Source organism: Dipodomys spectabilis, unplaced genomic scaffold, assembly GCF_019054845.1.
Source record: "Dipodomys spectabilis isolate Male_0828 unplaced genomic scaffold, ASM1905484v1 ptg000365l, whole genome shotgun sequence".
Lineage (NCBI taxonomy): Eukaryota > Metazoa > Chordata > Mammalia > Rodentia > Heteromyidae > Dipodomys > Dipodomys spectabilis.
The window spans coordinates 16,331,701-16,359,348 of NW_024871042.1; the positions used below are offsets into that span (position 1 = coordinate 16,331,701).

Here is a 27,648-nt window from a genome sequence, read left to right on the forward strand (position 1 = left end):
GGAAACTGTAGGCCATTCTAGTTTGTGTCTTCCACCTCACCATGTCCACTCACCCCTGGGTCTTTTACCTTGGTCGGTAGGGCTTTCTACTATGTCTTGGTTGACTTACATCCTATCCTCCACAGAGCCCTTACTCTATTCAGAACTTAAGTTCTACAAACAACTTTCCTCTTCTGTTGGATTACTTTCTTTCCCAAGATTAGTTCCTAGGTATATAAATGTTCACGAAATACTTTGTGTCCCTTGGAACATACTCACAAATCTCTTTCTAGAAAGTTTGTTTGTTTGCTTGTTTTACCAATTTACATTGCAAACAACCATATAAGATGCACCAGTGTTTCATTCCAATGTAGTTAGTTCAGGTATTTATTAGTCTGGGAACATTAAAAGCGTATATAGGGGAGGAATTTGCTCCATTTGCATTCTCATTTCTTCCAATGGCTCTATAAACTTCCTAACATACAATACCCATTTCCAGTTGCTTTCTTTCCATCTCTTTCCTTACAACTTCTCATAAGCATTGCTCAGATACGTATCCCTACAGTGTGAGCTCACCTGATGTCTTGATGACCATGGTCATGCACTCCTTAGGAAGAATCAAATACTAAATTAGAATGTCATATCTGCGATCTTCTATCACTTGGGGTGCAAGGAGACTCCTGCCTAAGTTAATTGCAAACTGTGAATGAGCTAGGATGCCTTACCAAACATGAAAGACGAACAAAGAAGGTGTTAGGAAAGGTGTTGACAGGATAAAAATGGCCACTTAAACTTTGGTCATGGCCTGCCAAGATGAATAGAGAGTCTCAACTTGACCCTAAAAACTTGAGGTGCTTGATATTCTTTTCTGCAGAGGATGTGTCTTTAATAATGGCCATACTTCACTGTAGAAGTCAAGAGGGGATAACCATACATGTTTATTAACAATGAATTCTTTCTAAAACTTCCTGAGGTGTTTTCATTATTTATGTGTTCCTGCATGGAGCTAGCTTCTTTATAACTTAAAAAAGAAATAGAAGCAACAATTTTATATTCAATGCCAAGATATGATAACTCATAAAGTAACAGCTAGCCTGTCTTTAAAGTTCAAATGGAAATGTATTTCTAAGTAGCAATGGTTCTACACAGGAAAGATGGATATCGTTTAATTGCTTAGTTTGAGATCATCCAAAAAAAATGTACCTGGTTCTGTGAGAATGAGTAAATTGCTCTTAGAAAAGGGGAAAGAAGAAGCATGGGTTATCTAAAAATATAGAAGTTACCAGTTACTCGTGTGTGTGTGTGTGTGTGTGTGTGTGTGTGTGTGTGTGTGTGTGTGTGTGTATACTGGTACTGTGGCTTGAACTCAGAACTCAGTGTCTGAGCACTGTCCCTAAGCTTTTTTTATTTTTTATTATTTTGCTTAAGGATGGCACTCTACCACTTGAATTATACTTTGGGCTTTTTTGGTAGTTAATTGGAGAGAAGAGTCTCTTGGATTTGTCTGCTTTAACTGGCTTCAAGGTAGGATCTTCAGATCTCAGCCTCTTTAATAGTTACGATTTCAGGCAAGTTACTATTCGTATGCCTTATCAGACTTTTTCCTGCCTATTAAGCTACCACAAAATGTTACATGAGATAGTTTTGTAAAAGTACCAAGAATTTAAAAAAATTAAAAACTAGTGTATGTAGAATAATTTTTAAGAAGTGAGTAAGTAATAAAGCATAAACTCAGTCTTAATTTAGAAGGCATGTGTCCAGATTTCCTTCACATTTCTTTTCCACAAGTATACTGTTTAGTTTTTAATAATCGTTGGGACTTCATTGGGTTCTTTGTGATTTCTTTCTATAATACAATTTGTCCCTGCAGTAGTATGAAATCAAGTTGCACATAGATTAAAAACTTCAAGTGTCACTGCATTCACTGTGTCAACATTTGTTGGAAATTCAGAATGATCTTATTGTTAACCCAATGTCTTCTTTGCTGTCTTAATCTAAAGTCTTTGACACTGCTGATCACTTTGTGTATGTGGGTGTGTTTGTGCTGTCTAGGGGCTTGAACTGTGGACCTGGATGCTGTCCCTGAGCTCCTTTTTCTCAAAAGTAGCTCTCCACCACTTGAGCCACAGCACCACTTCTGGCTTTTTCTTTGATTAATTGGAGATAAGAGTCTCATGGACTTTCCTGTCTGGGCTGCCTTAGAACCACAATCCTCAATTCTCAGCCTTCTGAGTTAGGATTGCAGACGTGAACCACCAGCACCTGGCTGCCAATGATTTATTTTTTAGAAGTTTCCCCCTTCCTACTTTGTGTTTCTTCTGTCCGTGTGTGTGTGTGTGTGTGTGTGTGTGTGTGTGTGTGTGTGTGTGTGTGTGTGTGTGTGTGTGTGTGTGTGTGTGTGCCTGAACTGAACTGGGGCTTGAATTCAGGGTCTGAGTGCTCTAAGCTTTTTTGCTGAAGGATGGTGCTCCACTACTTAACATTTGAGCCACAGGTCTACTTCTGGCTTTTTGGTCATTAACTGTAGATCAGAGTCTCACAGACTGTCCTGCTCAGGCTGATTTGAACCATGATCATCAGATCATGATGAGCTAGAGTTATAGGCATGAGCCTCTTTTGTCTGGCTTGTTCTCTTTGTTCTCACATTTCTCTATTTAGTTTTCACATACAATTGTTTAGATGGCCTGTGTACAGCTGATCTTTGGGATCACTTATATCAACTTAATTAACTTCTCAAGAATATGCTAGCAAACATCAAAATCAGTCTAGCCTGCACTCTCTGTATTATTTTGTCCATAGGATGGTTTTACTCTGTTGTCTCAAAGCCATTATTATAACATAGTAGTTGCCAAGATCAGAAATGACAGCATCTTCCTGGACTTCTCCCCTTTGCAATCTGCTCCATCTCATCGGCTTCACCCTAGGTTTTGCTGCTTTGCACCCCTACCATCTTTAAGTGATCTAATCCATGTCTTCTTCTTTAACTCTCATATAGATAATTGTGGTCTCCACTTTGAAGAATTCTCTATGTTACCAACATTCTATTTTACCAATTTGGGGCAATATGCAAAGATAAAAACCTTGCAATTTCTGGCAGCATTAATTATCATGAACCCATGACCATGTTAGTTTGGATCAATAGCATTTAATTGGAAATGTCTTGAAAAATGACACACTCAGTTCTTCAGCCTTCTGGCTCTTCCTGCCTGGGATGCAGGTGAAATACTGAAATGAAAATGTTCTCTGCAGCCACAAAGGAAAGTCATGAAACTAAGAGAGAAAAGCAGGCCAGGTGTGGCTATATATGCCCATGGTCCAAGCTACTCTACTTACAAAGTTTAAGTCATGATCTGTGGCTGGCCAGCACACACACACACAAAATCAAAACCTGTCTAAACTTAAACTAAAAGCAGAAAGACTTATAGCATGAATCAAGCAGTAGAATGCTTGAAGGTCTAGAGTTCAATCCCCACTATCTCTAACAGCAAAACACAACAAAAATAGACAAGGGCAGATGAGTGCCAAGTTTCTAATGAGGGAGTCACTATTTTGGCTCTGGGTTGCCTACCTCCAATCCAGAGGTAGTACTAGGGGGAAAATTCCTTTGGTTACTAGTAGAATGTAAGAGAAAAGAAAAAGATGCTTCCTTTAGCCTTTCCCCCTTCACTTAACTGTCTTCATCTCAAGCATTCCCAATTGTTTTCCCAGAACTGGCCCCAAATACAGCTTTACACACATTATTTTGTCTAAAATCCTCTTTGGTTCCCACTGCCTCATAGCAAGCATTTTATGTTGGCTTCTGTGCCAGGCCCTTCACAGTAAGATAGGAACTTGCATTTTGGTTTATATGATAGGTGTTCCCATGCATTCAGGCTCCATATGTCTAATCTACCAGAATGCCACATTCTTATACAGCTTTCCTACATTATTGGACTCCTGCCTTATCCAAGTAAAGTTTTTCTTGCCATTTCTACTTGAAAAGCCTCCATTCATCCTTCAGGATCAAGTTCAAATATTGGCTCCTTCCTGCAGCTTCCTCTGTGCCTTTTCCAAACTTAAGTGCTTCCTCCTTTTTTGTCTAAAAGCATTTTATTTGTAGTATAACTCTACAGAAGAGAAGATACTTTATTTTGCCTCTGTGAATGGGTGCTTTGATCTCACCTGTGAAATGCTGAGGATTTGATGAGTTAAGATGTGGCTTTATTAGGAAGAGCTCTTACAGGTTTAAAGTAGCCATGGACTACCAAGGCTTAATATTACCTCCTATAGCCATATAAGCTTGTAGTTTTGCATTCAATAAGTGTTCATCTCTCCAATTCTTGAGCCCTTGGGTAGAGGCAATAGGTCCCTATCTCTTATCCTCCTTCAGAAATTCAACTTTACTAAGTATTGCATCTAATCAAATTAGACTGAGTAACTACATTGTAAAATCCCATTCCATGTCATGTGTTCAGCCAGTAGACTCTAATTTAATGTGTGTTTCATGGAGAAGTACTACCAATTCTAGTTGTTTCCAAGGTATGGTTGAAGAAATTTTGACTGCTACGAATTGCAAATAGTATTAGATTGGTACTGAATAGAATAAGATACAGTAAGAGAGCATACTGCCATGAAACTTCCTACAAAATAGATGAAACAATGAATAACTAAAAATTTCAGAACAAAGAACGGTGTCAAGCCTATTAGTACAATTTAGTTAGTACTTGAATATAGTTTTATTTGTTTTGTTTTTGTGCAGGTTCTGGGACTTGAACTAGGGACCTCACGCTCATTTGGCTTTTTGACTCAAGAATGAAGCTTACTTTTTAAACCACACATCCACTTCTGGCATTTTGCTGGTTAAATGAAAATAATAGTCTCAGACTTTTCTCCCAGGGCTGGCTTTGAGCTGTGATTCTCAGAACCCAGCCTTCTAAATAGGGTCATAGGTCTGAGTCTAAATTTTTTTTTTAATTTTTAATTTTTACTATTATTGTAAAGGAAATGTACAGAGGTTCAATATTTTTTAACCAGAAAACAATCTGACTTTTTTACAGTATACAATGTCTCTTTTCTTAGCTACTTTAGGCATTTCCACCATATCACAGGCTACCAGTCTAGTCTACTTTGCCTTTCAAGTAGGTATCAAAGCCTCTAAACACGTCAAGACACCAGGACAGCAAAGATTAATAAGCTTCTCCAGGTTTTGGAGAAAGCTCAAGACAGAGTGCTGTAGAGAATGGTAAATACTATTCTATTTTCCAACACACTTTTGTTCAAAAGTACTCATAGTGTTTTAATTTTGAGACAACAGCCAACATTTTTGTTCTACCCAGATAATGGGGAAAAAACTAAGCAAGCAAGAAAAAAAAAATAGAATGAAATAAGGAAAGGAAAACTAATATATTTTTATAAGCTTGACTATAGTCGAGGTTCAAGTGGAAAACAATAGAAATGAGTAAAATATGTGGTGTCTCACAAAGAGAAATTTTACAGGCATCCTGCATAAGTTTCCCTAACTCTATCTCCTCCTCCAAATTGAGGCTTAAAAAGAAGTTATAGAAGTTACTAAAAGAAGGGGAAAAAATCCTGGCTGGATAAAGTGAATGACAGGTCAAGAACCTTTGTGGAAAAAAAAAATGTGGCAAGAGATCATGGCTTTGTCAAGAACTTTGAGGCTTTTTGACTGGAAGCAATTTGTACAATGACTATTTTGACCATACAACTTCCCTAATCTTAGTTCCCACAAAGTCTGGGTGGGGGCCAATTGGAATGGTTTCCCTCAGCTACACAGATAACGCATTCATAGAGGAAATAAAGAAGATTTTAACATTGGAGTCATTTCCTTTGGTTTTCAGCTCTTTGAGGATAAAAATCTTTTTGGTCAGTTCTATCTGCAGTTCAAGACTTAGAGCCCAGTTTAGAAAAAATAATAAAATTGGTTCCCTGAACCCTTTCCCAACCAGACAAGTATGATCTTGAATTCAAAACATTTAAGGCTTATAAAAGTCAGCAAAAGGTTCTGGGGAGACTAACACCTTTCTAAGGTTCAGACTGTTCTCTAACGAGTTACATAAAAATCTGCAACCAACGTAAATGTCAGATGTGAAAGGATGTGTCCTGGAGAGAGACCTGTAGAATCAAATCTCTAACTACTCCTTTGGAACTGCTGCCTGGGCCTCACTGAAAATAATAGGGCTGGTTGATGACACCCAGCCCAAGCAGTAATAGCAACTTACCTCTCAAGTAGAACCTTAAGAGCCAAGCAATGGTTACCTAAACTTGACAAGAGTGGAAAAGCAGCACTTTGCAAATATATCCTCCAGCTAAGGATTGTTGGAACTGCTGCAAGATTATAAAGAAAGGCTAGATTGTTGGAATAGTGCTCTGCTCATGTAGATGCATTCCAAACCTTAGGACATACAGTATTGTTCCTATGCCACCAATGCTGAAGTAGACAGATTTGGTCCCAAATTCATCAACAATGAACAGGAAGGATCAGAGGTCCACCTTCTTTGCTTTAGCTCATTTCACTTTGCTTTTCACTAAGAAGTAAATGATAGCAGAACACATGTTGCTCACACCTGCTTCTCAGAAGGCTGAGCTCCATCTCAAGAAAAGGGCTCAGATCTAGTCTAGGCATACCAGTCCAAGAGACTTTTATCTCCAGTTAATGAGAAAAAAAGCCAGAAGTGGAGGTGTGGCTCAAGTAGTGAAGCATTAGCCTAAGCAAAGAAGTTAAGCAAGAACTAAAGGTTCTGAGTTCAAGCCTCCATACTAACACAAGAAAAATCCACACTGGAAAGGAACCATGAAACAAGTTGATGTAAATATCAATGGAAAATGCGAATAAATGGGGTTGTACTTACATCTCCATCTGTGATCTTATACTTTTAAGACTGCTTAGGTTACTTGTTCAACAAGATTTATGAGTAGTCATATATTTTTAATTAATCAATTTTAAAAGGATTTTTGTAATATTCACAATCTCTGCTAAATAATTCAAATTAATGTCTGGTGAATCAAAGTTGGCTTATTGTACTCACTCCAGGTTCAGACTACAGAAAAAAAGAATATATATATGTATATATAAGTATATATATAGTTTTCCCCCCTTCAGATCCAAAAACTTAGAAATCTGTAATATATTTATTTGCTAAGCAATCTAGTTATTCAGGAGGCTGAGATCTGAGAATCCTGGTTCAAAGTTAGTTTAAGCAAAAAAGTCTGTGAGACACTTATCTCCAGTTACCCAGCAAAAACCCAGATGGAGAGGTGTGGCCCAAGTGGCAGAATGCCAGTCTTGAATGAAAACACAAACTAGGACGTAAGTCCTTGAGTTCAAGCCCCAGAACCAGAACCAAAATAAATAATAAATAAAAAAATAAGGTATAGTGTCTCTCCATTTTCTGAATAATCTCAACTATGCCATAATACGATAAGACAAACTTATTGTGACACAGATGTTCTCAAATTTTCTTTAGCTTGATTTTTATTTTTAGTAAATCTGAGCAAATAGAAATATAAAAAAGAAATAGCTAGAAATAGCTAATGTTTCTGAAATCAGAAAGGGAAAAATATTAGTACCATAACCTAAGTATCTAAATTGCATGCAAATTTAATCCAAATGTTACAGGAAAAGTTTGCCTTCTACTTTCCAACTTCTGCTCTCCAAGGAATTCCAAATAGCTGAGCACAGTGTCTGCAAAGGAACTCTAAATGCTAACAGAACGAAATTTCTGTTTTCAGTTAGCCCTGGGACACATGTGTTTTCATTCTTCCCTAAGACACAATTGGACCTTTGGCTTTAAAGTCATAATATAAGATTCTCATTTCATTATTATTTTTATAAGTGAAGTGACTGAGAAATATCATCTAAATAAAAACAGAGTGGCATTCTTTCATTTTTTTAGCATATATGATTTTACAAAAGGATCTCCTTGTGATATGACCACACATGCAGCCCATGTACTTTGATCAAGTTCATCTTCTTACTCTTTCTCCCCTGACTGTTTTTAATGCATTTAATAGGTTTTGTTGTTCTATTTTTTAATATAGATTTAAAACCTCCTTCAATTATATTCACCCATCATCACACTTGCCTTTTGCTCTCTACCCAAACAGTTCTCATTTTAATCCAGACATTCATGTTCTTGTTTGGGTTTTAGGTCTTTCTTCTGCATATGAGGGAAAATATGCAATAGTGGTGGTTTTTAATTTGACCTATTTTACTTAACATTAAGATCTCTGGTTCCATCTATTTTATCACAAATGACATAGCTTCAATCTTCATTATGGCTGAAATAATAATTATTGTGTGTAGTACCACATTTTATCTGTATTCAAGTAAGTTTAATCTGTAAGACCATAAAGAATAAAAGAGTGTAATCCTTTATATTTGATTATACTATACATGGGACCTATAATTTTATTTTTCTGTACAATAACTATCAAACTCTTTTTCCTAATTTTTCTTTATAACTAATACCAGACACTGGCTATCACATGGAGATAGTACAGCAAGTATAGTAATTCAGAAAGTCACCAGCAGTTCTCAGGAGATAGTAAGGCCTGTTCATATTTGTGAAAGTCCACAGGATGCCCATGTAAGAACTAGTTCTAGAATATCATATATTATAGAATATATCAATAATTTTATAACTCTGTGATGCCATAGCTCTGTAATGTCATAGTATTATGATGTCATAGCTTCTTGATGTCATTTGGTCAATGCATTATTACCAGTATCATTAAATTAAAAATTAAACTCATTTTTTCAATGTTTATTCAGCAATCAACTTTGGAATTTTAATCAATTTGCCTTTTTTTTCATTCATCATTCAAAGGGAAATGAATCATTTTATAATAGTAGGTTTGTGAAACATTCAGAATCTATGTCTTAGCATACAGTGGACCCTCGATACTTTCTAGTTTTATGTGACAATAAGAGAGATTAACAGGACCAGTTAATAATGTTTCAGGGATCCATTCATCTACTGAGGGGCATCTGAGTTGGTGGAATTCTATGCCTCCATCAGAAAGAATGACATTGCCCATTTGTTAGGAAATGGAAAGACCTAGAAAAAATTATATTAAGTGAAGTAAGCCAGGCCCAAAGAAACATAGGTCCCATGGTTTCCCTTATTTGCAACAACTAGTATATGTCTGAGACAAGCAAAAACAGTCAGATAAGTTGATGTTAGGTGAAATGAATGTTTTTTTCTTTCCTGCTATTGTTTCTAACATATTTATAAGATATTTCTTTGTTTCTTTGTATGTCCCTCACCCACAGTATAACCCTTGTTTTCACTGTATTTGATGTTGTTATAATTTGTGGAGGAGAAAGTGGACCCATGCAACAATGAGATGTACAAGATGTTATGTCCAAAAATGAACTTTACAACTTTGGCGTGGGGTTGGGGGGGAGGTAGGAAGGGATGGTTAGGGGAAACAAAGGAGGAGGCAACAATGCTTGATAAGAAATGTACTCATTACCTTGCCCATGTAATTGTAATCCCTCTAAAAAATAAATAATGTTTCAGGGAAATACGTGGTGGAAATAGTCTACAATATTATGTGGTACCTGTTAGTATTAGGCACTAAGACTATCATAGGCATAGAGTGGATTTTACCAAGATCCAAGGTAGAGAGGGAAAATTTCCTACAGTAGGCAGAATTTGAATTTTCCCAGTACCTTTAATCAGACTGTAGCATAAGAGGCATAAGAAAGGGGGTTCAAAAATTATATTAAGTGAAGTAAGCCAAGCCCAAAGAAACATAGGTCCCATGGTTTCCCTTATTTGCAATATCTAGTATATGTATGAGTCAAGCAGAAAAGGTCAGATAATGTGATGTCAGGAAAATGAACCCTTAGATATGTATTTAAATGATTTTTTCTTTCATGCATTTGTTTCTAACGCATTTATAAGATTATTTCTTTGTTGCTTTGTATGTCCTTCCCCCACAGTATAACCCCTGCTTTCACTATATTTGATGTCGGTATAATTTGTGGAGGAGATGGGAAAAACAAGTCGTTTAAGGATACAGGTGGACCCGTTGCAACAATGAGAGGTACAAGTTGTCATGTCGAAAACAAATTTTACAACTTTGGTGGCTGGGGGGGGGGGGGGAGAACCGGGCGGGGGGGGGGTGGGGGGGGGGGAGAACCGGGCGGGGGGGGGGGGGGGTGGGGGGGGGGAAGAGGGAGCGGGAGGAGGCTGGGAAGGGATGTGAAGGGTAAACAAAGGAGGAGGCTGCAATGCTTGATAAGAAATGTACTCATTATCTTGCCCATGTAATTGTAACCCCTCTGTACAGTATGTTCACAAAAAATAAAATTAAATTAAATTTATAAAAAGAAAGGGGGTTCAGAGGAAGGATGAGCATGGTTGTGGTAGCAGCACATTACATTTAGAGATTGAAGTATTGATTGACCACTTAGTGTTAAAGAAGTATGTTGGAATAGAATGGAAAGTACTGTAAGTTGATCCATATTATGAGTACTAAGAATTGAAACTTCAGAAGGAATGTAATAGCAAGTCACTTTAAATGGGCTAAAGATAGGAAAAGGCACTGTATAATTTAAGACAATGTATGTACAAACATACCCTTAATCTTCATGAAGACTCAAGAAGATCCAAGAAGACTTAAGAACTTAAGAATCTTGGATCTGGAATAGATGTCTACAATTTTCTCAGTTTCTAATTACAAACAAACTCATTCTCGGTGGTATATCCAATCTTGGTGCTACTAAGATTTGGTTAAATCATTTATTATTTTACTCTCCAGACATTCATCAGATAACTATCTAATGTTTCAAGACTGGATTAATCTCAAAAGTGATAAGAAATTAACAAAGAAGAGTCTTTTTCTTTTAGACAAATGTATAATTCTTGCTGTTGATAATACTAAGAACATGAAAAAGAAAAATTACTCATTATATCTTGTTCACTAAATACTGGCTACAGTTTTGGAGAACAAAGATTAAGAGGGATATTCCTAAGAGATAAAGTGGCCACATGTTAGAATAAGGAAGATTCAGGTTTATTTTCCACATCTATCCTTTCATAGTGTAGTAACTTGAGAAAGTTCCTTGTCTCCTTCAGTTAAAAACTGTAGAAGATAAGTATATCAGTTTAAAAATCAGTACACCAATGTACTTAAAGTTCTTAATGTAACTTCTTTTTTTTAATGTAACTTCTATATAGGATAAATACTCATGCAACAGCAGACTTTATTAGCTGTAGGGGTCTGTGATGTTTCCGGCAAAGGAAACAGTTACTATAGCAAGAGAGACATTGCCATAAATAACACGTTAAGTTACATCACTCATGGCACAACTCCAGCAGAGTTGTGCATGTGGACTACAATGTGAGCACTCACCGCCCTCAGAGAAGCGCGAGAATACCAGAAGGGAAGCTGCCCTAGTGTTAGAGAACCCAGCATATACCAGATCACAAAGAGCCCTAGGGTCTATGACATTTACAAATGTATCACTTCTCACATTTAATTTCAAATGATAGACTTCCAAAAATTTACACTTATATAATTGAATTTTAATGACAATATGCATCTTCAAACTTTCTCATGATTAAATAATTTAGTCTTTTCTTCTTGCTGCCTTTCAATACTGCTAAATTGTGTCAATGCATCTTTACTAATTATAATTTTTTAGATCATACACTTCTTTTTACAAATATCATGGACTTTCAAAAATCATTATTTTCTCTCTCACACGCACACAAAATATCCTGAAGTCACTGTTGTACAAGCTCTTCAATCCCTCACATTCTAAGTGCATTATTTTCATAGAATTCTTGTCAGATCATAGATATAATTGTATAATTTGTTTTTTATTGCCATCTTTTATGAGTTAAGTGGTGAATACTTATTAACTCTTATTATCTTATTATTATTTTTCAGAATATATATATATATACATGTCACAATCCCTCCAAAAAATAAAACAACAGTACACATGACCAGAGGAGGTAGAAATGTCAGCCAATAATTATACAAGCCAAGCTAAAACACCTTCAGAGTCATCATACATCATGTTTTGCTGTCTATTGCTCTTTCTCTCACTTAACCTTATACTGCTGCTAGTTTTCCATATTGCCACAGGTTCTTAGCAATTATTTTTCAATAATTTTAAAATATAACATCGCTTTACCAGAGTTCAGTCAATCCACATTTTTGCATATTTGTTATTTCCAGGTTTCAGTAATACAAATTTTACCTTGCTCACTTAATCGTTTTATGTATAAGATTTCCTTACTAAAATAATTCATCACATCAACAAGAGCAAGGATAAGAACCACATGGTTATCTCAACAGATGCAGAAAAAGCATTTGACAAGATCCAACACCCCTTTATGATGAAGGTTTTGGAAAAATTAGGAATCCAGGGAACATTCCTCAATACAATGAAGGCTGTATATAACAAAACTACAGCCAGCATTATACTTAATGGTGAAAAACTAAAGCCATTTCCTCTTAACTCAGGAATGAGACAAGGATGTCCACTCTCTCCACTGCTCTTCAATCTAGTATTAGAAAGCCTAGCTATAGCAATAAGATAAGATGCAAACATAAAAGGGATCCAAATAGGGAGAGATGAAGTAAAACTCTCCCTCTTTGCAGATGACATGATCTTGTATTTAAAGAATCCCACGGACTCCACTCCCAAATTACTCAGGCTGATTCAAAACCTTGGCAAAGTAGCAGGGTATAAAACTAACCCTCAAAAATCAATGGCTTTTCTATATGCCAACAATAAGAAAACCGTGGCTGAAATCAGGAAAGCAACTCCATTCATAATGGCCCCACAAAAAATAAAATACCTAGGAATTAACCAAAGTGAAGGACCTCTATGATGAAAACTTTAAAAACCTGAAAAAGGAATTCAAAACAGAACTTAGAAAGTGGCAAAACCTCCCATGCTCCTGGATTGGAAGGATCAACATCGAAAAAATGGCAATACTTCCCAAGGCTATCTACAAATTCAGTGCGATACCTATCAATATTCCAACTGCATTCTTCAAGTAAATAGAAGAGGCAATCCAAAAATTCATACGGAACAATAAAAGACCCCCAATAGCAAAAATGATCCTTAACAGAAAGAACAGTGCTGGAGGAATATCAATACCAAATTTCAAACTCTACTACAAAGCTATAGTAATCATAACAGCTTGGTACTGGCACAAGAACAGACCTCAGGACCAATGGAACAGAATTGAAAACCCAGAAATGAACCTACAGACCTATAGCCATCTAATTCTTGATAAGGGAGCTTAAAAATAGAATGGAAGGAAGTGGCGCTGTAGCTTAAGTGCTCAAGTGGTAGAGTGCTCGCCTTGAGCTGAAGAGCTGAGGGACAGCGCCCAGGCCCAGAGTTCAAGCCCCACGACCGACAAAAAAAAAAAAAAAATAGAATGGAAGAAAGACAGCCTCTTCAGTAAATGGTGCTGGCAAAATTGGTTAACTACTTGTAGAAAACTAAAGCTAGATCCTTATATATCACCCTACACCAGATTCAACTCCAAATGGATTAAAGACTTCAGAGTCAAAGCAGATACTCTAAAAACATTACAGGATGGAATAAGAGAAACCCTAGGTCTCCTTGGCACAGGCTGAAATTTTCTTAATAGAGACTCAGAAACACAACAAATCAAAGAAAGGTTGGACAAATGGGATTGCATGAAATTGCAGAGCTTCTGCGTGGTAACGAACATAGCTAGCAAGATCAATAGAAAGCCCATGGATTGGGAGAAGATCTTCACTAGCCATACAATGGACAAGGGTCTCATATCTGAAATATACCTGGAACTCAAAAAATTAAATCCCTCAACAACAAATCCTCAAAGAAACAACTGCCCAATAAATAAGTGGGCTAAAGACTTACAGAGAAACTTCTCTGAAGAGGAAAGGATGGCCAATAAACACAACCTCTCTAGCCATAAAAGAAATGCAAATCAAAACAACATTGAGATATCACCTCACCCCAGTTAGAATGGCTAGAATCAAGAACTCTAACAACAACAGATGCTGGAGGGGATGTGGACAGAAGGGAACCTTACTGCATTGTTGGTGGGAGTGTAAACTTGTTCAACCACTTTGGAAAGTAGTATGGAGGTTCCTCAAAAGACCCCATATAGAGCTCCCCTATGACCCAGCAATCCCACTTTTGGGCATTTACCCAAATGATCACAAACAAGACCACACTAAACCTAACAGCATACTATGTTTATTGCAGCATTATTTACCATAGCTAAGACATGGAACCAACCCAGATGCCCCTCAGTAGACGAATGGATCAAGAAAATGTGGTATATATACACAATGGAATTCTATGCCTCCATCAGAAAGAATGACATTGCCCCATTTGTTAGGAAATGGAAGACTTGGAAAAAATTATATTAAGTGAAGTAAGCCAGGCCCAAAGAAACATAGGTCCCATGGATTCCCTTATTTGCAATAACTAGTATATGTCTGAGACAAGCAGAAAAGGTCAGATAAGTTGATGTTAGGTGAAATGAAGCCCAAGATAAGTATTCAAAAGTTTTTTTTCTTTCATGCGATTGTTTCTAACATATTTATAAGGTGATTTCTTTGTTGCTTTGTATGTCCTTCGCCCATGGTATAACCCCGACTTTCACTGTATTTGATGTTGGTATAATTTGTGGAGGGGAAGGGAAAAAACAAATCATTTAAATAGGGATACAAGTGGACCTATTGCAATAATAAGATGTACAAGTTGTTATGTAGAAAAACGAACTTTACAACTTTGGCCGGGGCTGGGGAGGGGAGAAGGGAATGGGAAGGGAAACAAAGGAGGAGTCAACACAGAGCTCCCCTATGACCCAGCAATCCCTCTTTTGGGCATTTACCCAAATGTTCACAAACAAGACCACACTAAATTCCTGGACTTAAAATACAGCTACAAAAAGGAAAGGCAGTAAAACCTATTTTTTTCACTTGTATCCTTTGTGCTTGTGTGTGTGCATGTATGTGTGCATGTGTTTGTATGAGTGTGTGTATGTGTTTGTGTGTGTGAGAGAGAGAGACAGAGAGAGAGAGAGACAGAGACAGAGAAAGAGACAGAGAGAGGATGTCCTGGTTCTGGTTCTTGAAACCAGGCCCTAGGTGCTGTCCCTGAGCAATTTTGCTCAGGGCTACCTCTCTCCCAGATGAACCACACTGCCACTCTCAGTGTTTTTCGTGCTTAATTGACAATAAAAATCTCATGGACTTTCCTTCCTGGGGCTGACTTTGAATTGTGATCCTCTGTTCTCTGTCTCTTGAGTAGCTAGGATTAGAGCCATGGTCATGAGTCACCAGTACCCAGCCTATGGCCTCTTTTTAAAATTTTAATTATATTTTTATTATCTTTAAGCAATTGTACAAATATGTTACTATTCAACAAATCAGTTTATAAGTACAATGCATCTTAATGGATGTCACCTCTTTCAACATTCTCTCTCACACCTCCCAACCCAACTCCTCCCCTCAGTTTTCCAAGTTTTATAAGATATGAATTGAATTCTATGACTGCATTTTCCTTTTCTTTCCCCTCTTCATTCATGTACTCCTTTTCCCCTTAACACCACACTCCCCACTTTTCTGTTTTTTATTATCAAGGTGACCTACAGAAACGTTACAGTTACATAACTAAGGTAATAAGTACATTTCTTGTCAAGCTGGTTACTTTCCCTCCCCCTCCACCCCCATCACCAAGCTGTACAAATTATTTCCAACATATTGTCTTGTGTATAACACTGTTGCATTGGTTCCCCCTTATCCTTTGTCTCACCGTTCTGTTGTTCCCCTTCCCTTCCCTAATTCAAATAAATGTATATATAATACCAGGGTACCAAAATCAAATACAGTGACCACAGGGGATATACCATAGGGGGAAGAACATATCAAGAAAAAATATCTTATTGTACATTAAAAACAACAACAACAAAGAAATCCTGTTGTGTCCATGTCTTGGAGTTCATTTCACTAAGCATCATCTTATATGGTTATATGTACATAGCTATTGAACTATTCACCCCCACTTCCAATTGCCAGTTTCTTGGTATTCATATTGTTGTACTATGAGTTCATTTTTCTAAGGAATTACACCATTTGAATTCTTCCTGGCAAATACCACATTTTAATTAATTCATTTGTATAAACTTTCATATAACCCTGTGTTTTCTTTTACATTTGTAAATTAGTTCTAGTTTCCCCATATGAGAAATCATGTGCAATTTGTTTCTCTAAGCCATACTTCATGTAACATCATTTTTCTACATCAACGAATTTATTTGCCATTCTTTCTAATAAATACCATTCTCTCTAATAAATGAATAAAATTCCATTGTTTATATATACAACATTCTCTTGATCCATTCGTCCACTGAGGGGCATCTGGGCTGTTTCCATACCTTGGCTATGGTGAATAGTGCATCAATGAACATGATTGTGCCAGTGATAAAGCTTATTTTTTAAACTGTAGAAAAGATGCTTTTAATGTTATGATCAAGGAAGAAAAAGAACAAGCAAGAAACAAATAGTAGGAAAAAATAAAACCATAAAAACTGGAGCAGAGCCAGGAACCAGTGGCTCATTCCTGTAATCCTAGCTACTCAAGAGGCTGAGATCTGAGGATCATGGTTCAAAGCCAGCCCAGGCAGGGAACTCCATGAGACTCTTATCTCCAATTAACCACCAGAAAATGGAAATGGCACTGTGGCTCAAATGGTAGAGCGCTAGCCTTGAGCTGAAGAGCTCAGGGATAGCACCCAGGTCCAGAGTTCAAGCTCTACGAATGACAAAAACAAAAACAAACAAAAAATACCGGAGCAGAAATAAGTGAAACAGAAGCTAGAAAGATGACGGGAAAGTCAGATGGAACTAAATTTAAAATAAAAGAGAGAAAACAAGAAAATAATATTTATAAAGACATTACAAGTGAAACTAGAAAAATGCTAAGTATATGAAAATACTATGGTGGATTATACACTAAGAAATCAATGCCAGAACTGGTGGCTCATGCCTATAATCCTAACTACTTAGGAGGCTGACATCTGAGGATCGGGGTTCAAACTCAGTACCAGCAGGAAAGTACTATGAGAAGCTTATCTCTAGTTAACCACCAGAAAACCAGAAGTGGTGTTGTGGATCAAAGTGGGTAGAGTGCTAGCCTTGAGCAAAAGAACTCTGGGACAGTGGCCAGACTTTGAGTTCAATTCTCCTGACCAACCCAAAACAACAAATCAATTTACCTTGAAGAAACTGACAAATTCTTAAACACATAAAACCTTCAAATGTGACCCATGAAGAAATAGGAAAAATACAAGTAAGGAGACTGGGAGAGTAATGTCACTTGTCACAGAGAAGATCAGTCCCTGAGAGTCTCACCGCTGAATTCCAATAGATAATTAAGGAAATAATTTCAATCTTTCTTAAATGCTTCCAAAATATCAAAGGTAAGCGAAATCCTCTTTATGAGATATAAATGGAAATCAGTTTGAAATATCTCATCACTCTTGTTAGCAAAGCTAATATTAAAAAGAAGAAATGCAACAACTGTTGGTGTAGTGGTAGAGAAAAATGAACCCTTGACCACTGTGGATGGGAACATATTATCTATTATTTTTTTTTTCCAAGTCAATGATATTTATTACCATGCATTAACTTCATACAAAAAAGGCAGTGGGAAACAGGTAAGGGTTGAGTGAGAAACTGAACTTGAGACATACAAATCACTATTTACACGTGTGAGCAGGGCACCCCCACATCAGGCACAGCAGCTGCACTTCTCAGTTGCTCCTTTGCACACACAGCCCTGGGCACACTTGGCACAGCCCACCGGGCAGCAAGAGCAGCAGCTCTTCTTGCAGGAGGTGCATTTGCACTCTTTGCACTTGCAGGAGCCAGCGCAGGTGCACGAGCCGCCAGCGGCGCAGGCGCAGTTGGGGTCCATGGAGAGCTCGGTGGAGGGGAGACGAGCGACGCGATGAATGGAGCGAGTGGAGGCAGCGAGAAGGCGCGATCCATATTATCTATTATTTTAAACAGTACAGACTTTCCCCCAAAAGTCAATACACTTAAATTAAAAGTACTCACTGGGTGCCAGTGGCTCACTCCTGTAATCTTAGCAACTCAGGAAGCTGAGATCTGAGGGTCCTTGTTCAAAGCCAGCCTGGTCAGGAATGTCCATGAGACTCTTACCTTCAAATAACCACCAGAAAACAGGAAGTGGCACTGTGGCTCACAGTAGTAGAGTGCTAGCCTTGAGCAAAAAAGCTCAGGGACAGTACCCAGGTCCTGAGTTCAAGCCCCATGACCAATAATAATAAAACAATAATAATTCATATGGACAGAAAAAATATATACAACATGATGACTATAGTTCATAACAGTGTAGTGTATTCTTGAAAATTTCAGACTCAGATTTAAGTATTGTCATCATAGAGAATTATAAGCGTGGGGTTGGGAAGATGGCTCAGTGGTAGCGCGCTTGCCTTGCATGCATGAGGCCCTGGGTTCGATTCCTCAGCACCACATAAGCAAAAAGAAAAAAGCAGGAAGTGGCTCTGTGGCTCAAGTGGTAGAGCCCTAGCTTTGAGCTGGAGAGCTGAGGGACAGCATCCAGGTCCAGAGTTCAGGCCCCACGACTGGACCCAAAAAAAAAAAAAAGAATTATAAGTGTATGATTGCAAATATCAAGCCAATTTAGCTTAATTTACATGCATTCTATTTTAAACATTGTGCTATGAGAGTAGGGCTCACTGTTGGAAAACTTGGGTGAGACCTTCATTCAATCAACCACAAGCACAAGCAGAAATAAAACATGTTAAGCCAAGTTCTGGTAGCTATCTCACACTAGCTACTCAGAAGGCTAAGATCTGAGGATTGAGATTCAAAACTAACCTGGGCAGAAAGTCCATGAGGCTCTTACTTACAATTAACCACAAAAAATACAAGATGTGAAGGTATGGCTCAAGTGGTAGAGTACCACCAGATGTGAATGACAAAAGTCAGGGACAACACTCATGGCCCTGAGTTCGAGCCCCAGTACTGGCACAGGAACACATACATATGTGTGTGCACACACACACACATACACACACACACCATGTTGTAAGGGATAAATATATACAGTTATTTGTCAACTAAAGATATACAGTTATTTCTCAACTAAAAATGACATGAATATATTATAGAGAAAAGAATTGTTTACTTTACTTCCAATAGACCAGTTACTTCAGATCGATTATCAGTAATTTTCACTTGGCCTCATGTGGCTTATGGTCATGAAGTCTGTGCACTCTACGTGACTTGGACAAAGGGCAGAAGCAAGCTTTCCTGGACGCTCGTGTCACTCCAAGGTCACTTTTTCCAGTACTGACTGGATTACTCGTATGTACGTGTGACCCTGCAAACCTCTGTCCAATTCTGGCTAGGGAGAGGAAAGCATTTCCTCTCTAAACTTAGCAATGGATTTTGTGTTTTTTGAATGAAGGTCAAAGCTCTGTGCTTCCCCATGTGTGCCGTTAGCTAATGAAAGTTGGGAATTCTGAACACAGCCATCTACAAATTGTTTCGAGAACAAAGCTTGAGTGAAACCATTTGCAGTGGAGCTTCAAGTGGGGCTGTAACTCTCAAGTTACATTTCAATGAAAAAGCCACAACATTTCCCCTTATTGTTTGTCCAGAAAAGTGGAAAAAAAGAACAAAACTCTGGCAATGTTAAAGCTAACTGGTTGTTTTGGAAGATCAAAGGTGTCAGGCAGCACACGATATTATCATTTCCAAAGTAGAGGTCACCATAGCTATTGCTGTGAACAAGCTTCAGCATGATAAGAAAGGACACGGTACATCATGCCCTCTTTGAGAGTGGCATGCTTCTGGTAACATGTATGCAATGATTATCACGCTTATCTTCTGTGTCCCACAAAATTAAACTAGATGGGTTGAAGAAAATTAATCCTCTCAGTAATCCCACTACATAGGATCTTGTTATGTGATTGTTGTCAGAAAACTGAAAGTCAGGCACCAAAAAGATAATTCTCAGGGACTAGACAAGGAAGAAACCTAATCCAAACACTCTAAGAATTCAGACTCCAAGAGCAGGGAATTTGAGAAAGAACAAGGAAATAAACATAAGCTTGAATATAGCTACCTAGAAAAACAGAACATAGCTTTTGAAGATATCTCTAAAGTTCAGAAGAGGACAGATTAGGCAAAGTTCAGATTTGAGACAAGGAGGCCATTTGAAGAAATATAAAACTATGTGGGTAGGGAAGAAACTTTTGAGTCAAACCAAACTAGAAGGAAAAACTGACCTCAGCAGGCTTTTGGATGTTTTCCTGCAAGAAATAGTTCCTGGATAAGTTCAAAACATGTAAAGTCTTTGGATTATACTTTCTTATACCTTTCGAATCCACACAGAAAATAAGTCTTATTCCTGGATTCATCTATCAAAAGGATAATAACCCCAAACACTTTCCAAAAGTAAATGCAAGTTATTTGAAGGAAAGAAGAGAGTCTGGGTAAGTGATCACGATTGAGTGGCCTCTTAGGAGGTTTTGACCTCTCCCTACTGAGAAAGCGTGGGAGGCTGGCCAAAGAGAATTGGAAGAGATGGAAGAGTATGCTAGCTTTAAGGCACACCAAGCTCACAGATGGCCCTTAATGAAGCATGATCCTTCTTCTGAGCCGGAGAGGAAGAGAAATCTCTAGCCATATTTCACTTCGTACCACATACTCTAATTTTATGGCTATTTTCCCACAGTGGATGTATGATTCTATCATTCACTTACAATTAACCCAGGTAGGTATCTCTTTATATGAAAGTGCAAAATTGATACTAGCAAAAAAATATCAAACAGGAAAATAGAATCTATGCTTCTGTCGCACGATATAGCTCGGTCTTTAATATCTAGTCAGTGACAGAACATGACAGAAATCCTAATCAATACCATTTCTACTAAAATGGAAGTCATAAGTGGGAACTACTGCAAATTCTTTTCCACTTGTCTGGTTTCATATAAACTAAAAATTGTGGGCTTGTGTTTGTTTGTCCTTAATAACATCTACAATCATTTGTTGTTTGTCTTATTCATGAAGAGCTACACAGTAGGCTTTGTGTGTTTGAGAGACCTACATTTGGATGCTGACCATAGAATGCATGACACCCTATATAGCATCTCTAGGTTTGTTTCCTATGTGTAAAATGAGGATAACAATGTTAGTCACTTGATATCCACACAACAATGGTATGGGTTATTCTGTGTGTATGTGTGTGTGTATGTGTGTGTGTGTGTGTGTGTGTGTGTGTGTGTGAGAGAGAGAGAGACAGAGACAGAGACAGAGACAGAGACAGAGACAGACAGAGAGCTGAGGAGTGCTAATACTGAGCATGGGAACTATTCGTCAGCGTTTGCTCTCTAGCACTCTATCACTTAAATCATAGCTTCACTTTTGGCTTTTTCATGGTTAAATGGTGAGAAGATTCTCATGGACTTTCCTTCCTGCATGACTTCAAAGTTAAATCCTCAGATATCAGCCACCTGAGTAGATAACATTACTGGTGCCTGGCTCGGTTATTAAAAGTTCAATGGCCAGGCATGTATATAAATAAGTGAAATAGACTGGTTTCCATGAATTACTGGGGGGGAGGGGCGGTGTAGGCTCCACTAAAAGGCCTATCTATCTAAATATTTTTAAGCAGTATTGTAGTTAAACAACATTCTTTCACTAGACAAACTTGCCCCTCTGATAAATGACAGGAATTTTCTAAGAGACTTCTAGACTCCAGTATGCTGAACAACTGCTTGAAGGCATTGAGCCGCAGAGCACTTTAGTATAAACACACTCCTAACCCTGTAACCACTGCTTACCATGTTCTGGGGAGTACACATCATTACCTCATGCTTCATTCACATTGAAAGTGGGGATTCTCTCCTAGGCCAAAACTAAAGATTCCACTTTCTCCTGTACCACAACTTTGGAATGTATGTCTTTATGTTCTTACATCTTTGTGTTTATCTTTCTTTGCTTCTCTTTATCTCTCCCTCCCATCCTACCTGCCTCCTCCCTCCCTCCTTCCTTCCTTCTTTCCTTCCATCCTTTCTTCCTTCCTTCCTTCCTTCCTTTCTTCCGTCCTTGCTTCCTTTTTCCCCTTTCTTCCTTCCTTCCTTTTTCCTTCTTTCCTTCCTTCCTTCCTTCCTTCCTTCCTTCCTTCCTTCCTTCCTTCCTTCCTTCCTTCCTTCCTTCCTTCCTTCTTCCCTTCCTCCTTCTCTGTCTTTTTCCTTTTTTATTTCTATGCTGGTACTAGGGCTGGAAGTCCACCTTGGTCTCTTCATTCAAGCCTGGCTTTCTATCATCTGAGCCACACCTCCACTTCCAGCCCTTTGGTGGCTAATTGGAAATATGAATCTCACAAATATTTCTGCCCAGCCTTGCTTTGAACTGTGATCCCCAGATTTTCCTGAATAACTAAGTTTACAGGCCTGAGGCACCTGATTCCATGCCAATTTTAAAAACAGTCCCATGAAACAGTCATCACATTACCAATACTTAATGAATAAAGAAATGTTGGAGTTGGCTTATAGACACTTGCAGAACAACATACATTCATCTTTCAAACTTAGCTTAGGCTAAGTTAGAATATTGGCTTTGGTACTCTTATTTTTGTTTATTTTTGTGTTTTGTTATGTTGCTATGTGCACGGGTTTTTCTTCCTTAAACTTCAGAATTCTCATTTCTTCTGTAAAGGAAAGAAATTGTCTACTTTTATAGTGATGTGATTAACCAGTACCATTACAGTAAGATCAAGGGCAAGCATCAAATCAAATGATTGTGAACGGTGTCTTAAATGTTACATGCTTTTACCATGATTTCATAAATCCAAAAGAGAAAGTCTTTACATCTTTGAACTTGAGAAACAACACTGCAGAATGAACAAAGAAGCAACTTTGGGATTTTTTTTTTAACCTGGCTGGGTTTTCAATTAGAAGGAACCCTGCCACCACCTGCCACTATGAAGGAATGTGTCTTTTGTTAAAAAAAAAAAAAACAACCCTCAGGTTGAATGACCTTGAAAAAAATCACATAGCCAGTACCAATATGTATGAAAGAAACATCTGTTAGGACTGTTTCACTGTTAACAAAGCCAGTCTCCATACACACATGCCAATTCATGAGACACACATTCCTTCAACATTTAAGATTTACTGAGAGCTGTGTTAAATTATGTAAGATGTGTAGGCGCTCTAAACAACCTGGTTCCTAGCAGAAGAAATTCAATTCTAAGGCCACAGAAACATTTACATATGTAAATGCAGTTATTTGTGTACCTACCACTTAGCAAACATGGTTTCATTTAATCTTGAAAATACTTTTTGCTTTGTAAGTATAAATAACCTCATTTGACAGTAGAGGAAACAGATGTTCAGATATATTATGTAACTTGTCCAAGAAAATTAAGACTATGACTTAGAGGGCTTTTTTGGTAAAGACTTAAAGAGAAAAATCCTTGAAATGTGTAACTTTTGGGTTATGTTTTGGCAGTATTAGGCATCAAACCCAGGCATGTTAGGCAAATCCTCTACCATTGAGCTACATCCTTAGCATAGTGTGTATTTCCTGGTTTGTTTGTTTGTTTTTAATTTGGTACATATGTATATATGGTGCTGAGAATAGAACCCATAGTCTTTCACATGCTAGGTGAATGCTCTACCTCTAAGCTATACCCCGAGTCCCATATATGGACTTTTGTATTTCGAAGATTATTTATGTATCATTGAAAATTTACAAATTTTAATGAACTAAACATACATATATACATCATATGTAGGCTTTATGTATTTTTATAGTTTGCACATTATCTTAAATATATTCTTACCTAGATCTTCCCATATACATTCATTGGTGAGTATAAATAGATTAACTTCAAACCAGTGAAAGGAAGAGTTCCACATTAATAATTAAATCTGAGTTAGAAGTGATTACTTTTAAAGAATAATCTGAGAAACATATGCTAGTATATGTTTGGCACCCTTGGTGTTTTGACTAGCCTCTGAAATACATCCCTGGCCATATTTAGGCTTTTCACTGAGAGGATATCAAGGGTTCTCAGGTAAAGGAAAGACCTGAAGCCTTAGTAGCCACTTGGAACTGTCCTGTGTCTAGTACCTTGACAACAGAAAGTAAGTCAGATCTGGAAACGGTAGGATTTATAATTTAGAGGAAGGACGCAAACTTGCTAGTAAGGCAGGTGATGTGTAATCCTAGGTAGAGCTCATACTAGGTGATTTTGTTAAGTGCTTAGATATTGGCAAAAGTCATTCAGATATAATTGAGGTGGGCTAGCAAAAGTAAGACCATAACATTTTTGTGTATTGGTATGAGTTGAATTCTAATTATAGGCAAATGAATGTTGCAGGATAGCAAACAATGATCTGGAAAAAAGGATTTCCATTCAGCTAGTAAAAGCCACATTAGTAAAAAGCCACATTTTAATTATGTGTTGAAGTAATAGATGTCATACATCCTGTTTTTAAGACCTTGCTCATTCTACAATAATCACTTATTTTTCCTTAATAAAACTATATCATTTTTGTATGTGTAACAGCACCAGCGAAGAAGGCTTAATACTAAATAATATCTAATGAAAATTATTTTAATACACTATTGTTGTCTGTTAAATCTAATGTGTGTAGTATTGTATTTCTTTTATTTATTTGTTGGTTTTTACTGATACTGGGGCTTGTTCTCAGGGTCAGAATTTTGCTCAGAACTAGCATTTACCATTTGAGCTATGCCTGCAGTTCCAGCTCTTTGCTAGTTAATTGGAGATAATTGTATCATAGATTTATTTTCCCAGACTGCTTCCCAACTACAATCCTCAGGTCTCAACTTCCTGAATCACTAGGATTATAGGTGTGAGTCACTGGAGCCCTGCTTATTTTTTTATTACTTTTGACTAATGTGCATTTAATAATATTAGAAGCAAATACTACTGGGGAAAAAAGTATATCATTCTCAAGCCACATTATGGGCATTCTTTTGCTTACATTTATTACAGAAACTTCTCAAAATTAATATAGTATAATAACAATTAAATATTACATTTTTCCCTTATTATAGTTGTTTGGCAGAGCTGGAGATAAGGAACAGAGTCAATTGACCACAAAAGTGAGTGCATTTTCCTATCATTGGCTATGTGAGATCAACGGCATTTTCTCAAAGAAAACTCAATATGAAAATTCTGTGTAAATAGTATCTATAAAATAATCTTGAGTAAACTTGCTGCACTGTTGAAGGTACCAAAGTTTCTACATTTTGGAATATAAATAAAAGCTAATACACATATCAAACAAAACTTACATGTAAGTTTATGTATTCCCCATGATGAGTGCTAAAATCAATGTCTAACTGATACTAGAGTAAAATGTCTAATTGATACTACAATAAAAGTTACTAAAGAAACAGAGAAATATAGCACTCTGGTATTCCAAAGGGAAAAATCATTGTCTGAAATCCAAGTGTTTTTATATCTAGGTTTTGTTTTTATTTTTAGTCTTCTAATCCCATTATTTGAAAATTGAATAAATGTGTATTTTTCAGGTCATTTTGTTTCACCAGTTTCTTGCTCAATAGACTGTGGGCCCACCTGGCAGAAGTATCTACTCCTCTCTAAATGCAATTCCTCAGCCTCATAAATTTCACAGAACATTTATTTTAGTTTGTACTGCTTTCAGGAAAAAAAAAAAAAGGGCACTGGAAATGGGGCTTTCCACCACATGGCGTTTGGTTTCCTCCTTTGCTGGCTTTGTTTTCACATGCAAAAACTAAAGGGAAGTGCACTATCAGCCAGAATTCCGGAGTTTAGGTTACACACGCACACACAGGGTATCATTGATACCAGGTCATGATGCCCAGGTGTCACTACTACTTGGTAGGAGCTATGTCATACCCTGTAATGACTGCACCAAAAAAAAATACAACAAAATATATGACAAAAAAACAGCATATCCTGTCTCATGGCTTACAAGGTTTAGCATAGTAATCTGTATTTCCTTCACCTGCCTCTTGCCAAAGCATTAGCTGTAAAATAAAAAATAAATTACTTCTAAATTCATCCAGATGTATGGCCTCATATTTAGTAACCTAAACATATCTTTGAAAGAATATGTAACACGATAATGAACTACCAACTAAATTTAGTCCAATAACAAAGTCACACATCACTCTCTGACACAATCTAAGGGGATTCTATCTTTCTCTAAAAACTAAGTGTAGTAGGCAGAAGTAGTTCTTCAGAAGAAATAATAATTTTGTGATTTCATAAGGAATGAATGCTATTTTTCATAAATGGTTTCAGAATTTTTTGAAGACTTGTCTTGAACTTTGATTCTAGGACCCAGTGAAATATCAAAGGCAACGTAAGTTTCCATGAATGTAACTCAACCACCCTATGACAGCATACTCTTAGAAGTGAGTTGGTATGTTTGGCATACTCAAATCTCTTGTAGGGCTATGATTGTTAGGCCTGGAAACTTTGTATGAAATATCCATTACTTATTCCCACTGCTCTAAACACATAATCTGTCGCACAAAAAAAACAATAACAACAACGAACCAGGGCAAAGGACAGAGAAAAGGAAAGCCAAGCTTCAAATGAATGTAAAGGCCAAGATAACGGAATTCATTTATGATTTATAACTTCTTTTCAATAGCTGCTCTCACGTAATTTTCTCTGAAAATTTGAAAATCCACTGGACTCAGGGGCAAAATCCAGAAAAACAAAACAAAGCACAGCAGGCTGGTGCAAATTTTCATAGCTTGTAACAATAGTTCTTATTCAGTCCTGGTGTTTGAATATCTGAAGGAACTGTGATCTGGTTTTCATTACTCCCCATCTGGTGTTATTGCCTGCTTTGTTCAGCAATTTCTGGCCATTTTGGCCTGATGGTTACTGTTTTGTTTTATGTTGCTATATTACACAGAATGTAACTGTTGTAGCCACCACCCAAGAAAAGAATAAGCTTGAATAAAGAGATTTTGATGGAAGAGTTCCTGATGATCCCTCTAACTACAGAAGTGTTTGATTCAGCTTGACTACTGTCCACTTCTTACAAGGTGTAGGTGGGATGCAAGAACATATCTTTCAGAGGGTAAAATAGAATTACAGGTTCATATGTCAAGATTAATTCTGTTGCCTTTTCTCTTCCTTTCTAAGGAGAATAATGTCTGTACTTTCCCATATCTTGCTAACTACCAACTTATAGCTCATGACAAACGGATATCATATTACATGTTTAGAGATAAAAATATATGCGTCCTTGTCTCTGTAATGCTTGGTTCTAGTAGCATAGTCCTCATCTGGAGGCAAAGCTGCAAATGATTGAAAGGCTAGCATCTCAGTAAAAACCAAATCCAATTTATGCTCTCTAAGGACAATCTCACTCACTCACCACTTTTGGTAGTTATTTAAAAAACAACAACAAAAAAAAAACCACCTGAACTCTTTCACTTCTTTCTTAAGCAATAGTCATGAAGAAGATCTTTAGCTCTGCCTTATTTAAAAAAGCAATGTATGGCATCCTCCTTTAATTCTTTGCTATATTTGAAGTTATTTTCCCCAAACAAAGAAACAGTCATGAGTTACTAATCCATCCCAGAAAGAAT

The 27,648-nt window shown here is 37.3% G+C and overlaps 2 protein-coding genes across 2 annotated transcripts in view; both read right to left on the reverse strand.

Annotated features, from left to right (window-relative positions):
* Nucleotides 1-27,648, reverse strand: part of Rbms3 (RNA binding motif single stranded interacting protein 3) — a 743,920-nt gene that overhangs the window by 488,441 nt on the left and 227,831 nt on the right. The window lies entirely within an intron of this gene.
* LOC122096088 (metallothionein-1E) lies at nucleotides 17,602-17,997 on the reverse strand. The gene has a single exon (XM_042666504.1). It carries the CDS (start codon nucleotides 17,930-17,932, stop codon nucleotides 17,747-17,749), a length of 186 nt encoding a protein of 61 aa, XP_042522438.1. The 5' UTR covers nucleotides 17,933-17,997; the 3' UTR covers nucleotides 17,602-17,746.

What these genes read in the sequence shown, in the direction of transcription:
- LOC122096088 (XM_042666504.1), bottom strand. Translation starts at nt 17,932, where the DNA reads ATGGACCCCAACTGCGCCTGCGCCGCTGGCGGCTCGTGCACCTGCGCT.